Source organism: Giraffa tippelskirchi, chromosome 1 (assembly GCF_054371585.1).
Source record: "Giraffa tippelskirchi isolate mGirTip1 chromosome 1, T2T-mGirTip1v1.2.pri, whole genome shotgun sequence".
Lineage (NCBI taxonomy): Eukaryota > Metazoa > Chordata > Mammalia > Artiodactyla > Giraffidae > Giraffa > Giraffa tippelskirchi.
Window position 1 is genome coordinate 113,602,850 of NC_137275.1, and position 3,619 is coordinate 113,606,468.

The 3,619-nt window shown below is 38.6% G+C and overlaps 1 protein-coding gene across 1 annotated transcript; it reads right to left on the minus strand.

The window, feature by feature from the left end:
• Positions 1 to 3,185: 3,185 nt before the first annotated feature.
• On the minus strand, positions 3,186 to 3,392 carry SMIM31 (small integral membrane protein 31). Its single transcript, XM_081517211.1, has one exon. The coding sequence runs from the start codon at positions 3,390 to 3,392 to the stop codon at positions 3,186 to 3,188; it is 207 nt and encodes a 68-aa protein (XP_081373337.1).
• Between the last annotated feature and the right edge of the window lie 227 nt (positions 3,393 to 3,619).

Sequence of the window (3,619 nt, forward strand, 5' to 3'; positions counted from 1 at the left end):
AGAAACAGAATGGAAGAAAAAGGAAATTATGAAAAATGGAGTATAAAAGTGTAAAAGAAAGGTAAATTTCTATGACTGGCTCAGCCCATGGATCAAAACTGGAGAATCACAGGGGTGCAGACAGTGGACAGGAACTTGGAATTGGGAGCCTGTGCTCTAGTTTCAGTTCTTTTACTAACTAACTGAGCACTTGAGAAACTTGCTAAACATTTATGGGCCTCAGATGTTGTCATATCTGAAAGTGCTTCTTAACCAAAGATGAAAACTAGAAGAATCGGGAGTGGAGGAGGCTTTGTTTAAAGACACAGCCAAGTATAACATCCAGAGATACATATTTGCTTGGCTTGTGATGGGTCTCAAGGATGATGCATCTTTCTGATATTTATTTCTGGTTAAGTATCAGTAAATTAGATGCTCTCTTAACATTCCTTCTAGCTCAAGTATTCCCTGATTTAATGACTACCAGCCCTAGAGTGAATATGTGGTTATAAGTCTACGTGTCTGGCAGACACTGCTGGTTGTACTCCTCTTTCTTTAGGAACAAACCCAAAGTTTTTGCTCGGTACATGCCTTCTAGAATAACTATTACATTTCCCAGTTTTCCTGTGGATATGGTCATGGGTTAAATTCTGGCCAAAGGGATGTGGTATATGCAGATTCTGGCAGTATCCTTAATATAGGTGTGCCTTCTTCCTTCTTGCTGACTGGCATCCAGTAATACATTGGCCAGACTTGGGGGCTGCAGCAGGAGATTGGATAGAAACAAGACAGTGTGGCCTGGGTCCAGGACACGAGGGAGTACATGTTGTCAGCAGGGAACTTACTACTCCCAGGTTTTCTTTATATGTGAGAGAAAGACACTACTATTTAGTTAATGTAATTGCTCAAACTACTGCACAGTTGCACTCATCTCACACACTAGCAAAGCAATGCTCAAAATTCTCCAAGCCAGGCTTCAATAGTACGTGAACCATGAACTTCTAGATGTTCAAGCTGGATTTAGAAAAGGCAGAGGAACCAGAGATCAAATTGCCAGATTATAGAAAAAGCAAGAGAGTTCCAGAAAAACATCTACTTCTGCTTTATTGACTATGCCAAAGCCTTTGACTGTATGGATCACAATGAACTATGGAAAATTCTTCAAGAGATGGGAATACCAGACCACCTGACCTGCCTCTTGAGAAATCTGCATACAGGTTAAGAAGCAACAGTTAGAACTGGACATGGAACAACAGACTGGTTCCAAATAGGGAAAGGAATATATTGTATACTACTCAAGGCTGTATATTGTCACCCTGCTTATTTAACTTATATGCAGAATACATCATGAGAAATGCTGGACTGAATGAAGCACAAGGTGGAATCAAGATTGCTGGGAGAAATATCAATAACATTAGATACACAGATGATACCACCCTTATGGCAGAAAATAAAGAAGAACTAAAGAACCTCTTGATGAAAATGAAAGAGGAGAATGAAAAAGTTAGCTTAAAGCTCAACATTCAGAAAACTAAGATCATGGCATCTGGTCCCATCACCTCATGGCAAATAGATGGGGAAACAATGGAGACAGTGACAGACTTAATTTTCTTGGGCTCCAAAATCATTGCAGATGGTGATTGTAGCCATGAAATTAAAATATTTTTGCTCCTTGGAAGAAATGTTATGATTAAAAATTAAAAAGCATACTAGACCACATATTAAAAAGCAGAGACATTCGTTTGCCAACAGGGTCCATCTAATCAAGGCTATGGTTTTTCCAGTAGTCATGTATGGATGTGAGAGTTGGACTATAAAGAAGGCTGAACACCGAAGAATTGATGCTTTTGAACTGTGGTGTTGGAGAAGACTCTTGAGAGTCCCTTGGACAGCAAGGAGATCCAACCAGTCCATCCTAAAGGAAATCAGTCCTGAATATTCATTGGGAGGACTGATGCTGAAGCTGAAACTCCAATACTTTAGCCACCTGATTCGAAGAACTGACTCATTGGAAAAGATTCTGATGCTGGCAAAGATTGAAGGTGGAAGAAGAAGGGGACGACCGAGGATGAGATGGTTGCATGGCATCACCAACTCAATGGATATGAGTTTGAGTAAACTCTGGGAGTTGGTGATGGACAGGGAGGCCTGGCGTGCTGCAGTCCATGGTGTCACAAAGAGTTGGACGCCTCTGAGCCATTGTACTGAACTGAATTGCTATTTTGATTTTACTGTTTCTTTCAACCAAATCCATTAAACTAAAGTAATATAGAGCATGAAACAGATGTTATGGACTTCAATTAATTTTCCTAATCTTCATGTCAGCACAAAATGGAATGTCTATTTACAATGCTTTTTGTTTGTTTGTTTGTTTTCTATAAGTGTTGTATGTCTATAAGGCAGAGAATAATAATGTATTTCACAGACAGCACTTCTCTCATAGTCAGAAGTTAATGAAGAGATATCACAATTTTAAGAAACACAGTTTTCTTTTTGCAATTTTGTCTTATTCTCTAAAATTTTGTGTTGTTTTCTTGGCATATGTTATACATATGTATGTATATACATACATATACACACACATTAAAATTTTTGCCCTCAAAAATCGTCAGTTACCATTAATTTTTTATAAAACATAGTGGGCCCTGAACTACAGTAAAATATTAAGAACAGCCATTTAAATTATACATTGAAATTATACTTGTTATTATTGGCAATGAGCAAGCATTGTGTTGAGTTATTTAAATACTTCCACATATTTTTTGAAAGATGTTTGGGCTTTGACAAGAGCTCTTTAGTAAAAAACCTTTAATTCTATTCCTTCCTATGTAGAGCTGAACAAAAATGCACACCCACACACATGATATGCTTACAAAATAATGGAATTTGTTTCTTGTGAAAAATTACCTTTAAAGACTTTGAAAGACATTGGACTTTTTGCACATTTAGTTTCTGATGGGCAACAGGGATGAGGGGCAGGAACAGAGGATGGTGAAAGTAAAATTTTATATATATGTAAAATTTAGGGCATTAAGATCCATCAAGTTCTGGGATTAAAAGCCATGTGATTAGCTGTTACCATTTCCAAATGTTTCTGAATAGGGGCAAAGTATTATAGTAGATATTTCAGGCTATTAAACAAGCAAACTCTTTCTCTCTCTCTCTTTCACACACACACACACACACACACACACACACACACACCCTCAAACATTAGAAACTAAATCAATCAAATCATAGAGAAAGATGATTGGGTGGGGAAAGGAAATGGAGACTATTATGGAGAGCTCTCTCTCCTTACCTTCATTCCTTTCATCCGGGTTAGTGTAGATGGAAGCCAGGGTAAAGAAGGAAAAGATAACAAAAGCTAGTAAAATGAATGCCATTTCCAAGTTGGTAAATGGAAGTTCCATGGAAGGCCACAAACTTCTTTACCTGCAATAGAAAGCAGACACACATAATAACGGAGAAGGCGATGGCACCCCACTCCAGTACTCTTGCCTGGAAAATCCCATGGACGGAGGAGCCTGGTGGGCTGCAGTCCATGGGGTCGCTAAGAGTCGAACATGACTCAGCAACTTCACTTTCACTTTCCACTTTCATGCATTGGAGAAGGAAATGGCAACCCACTCCAGTGTTC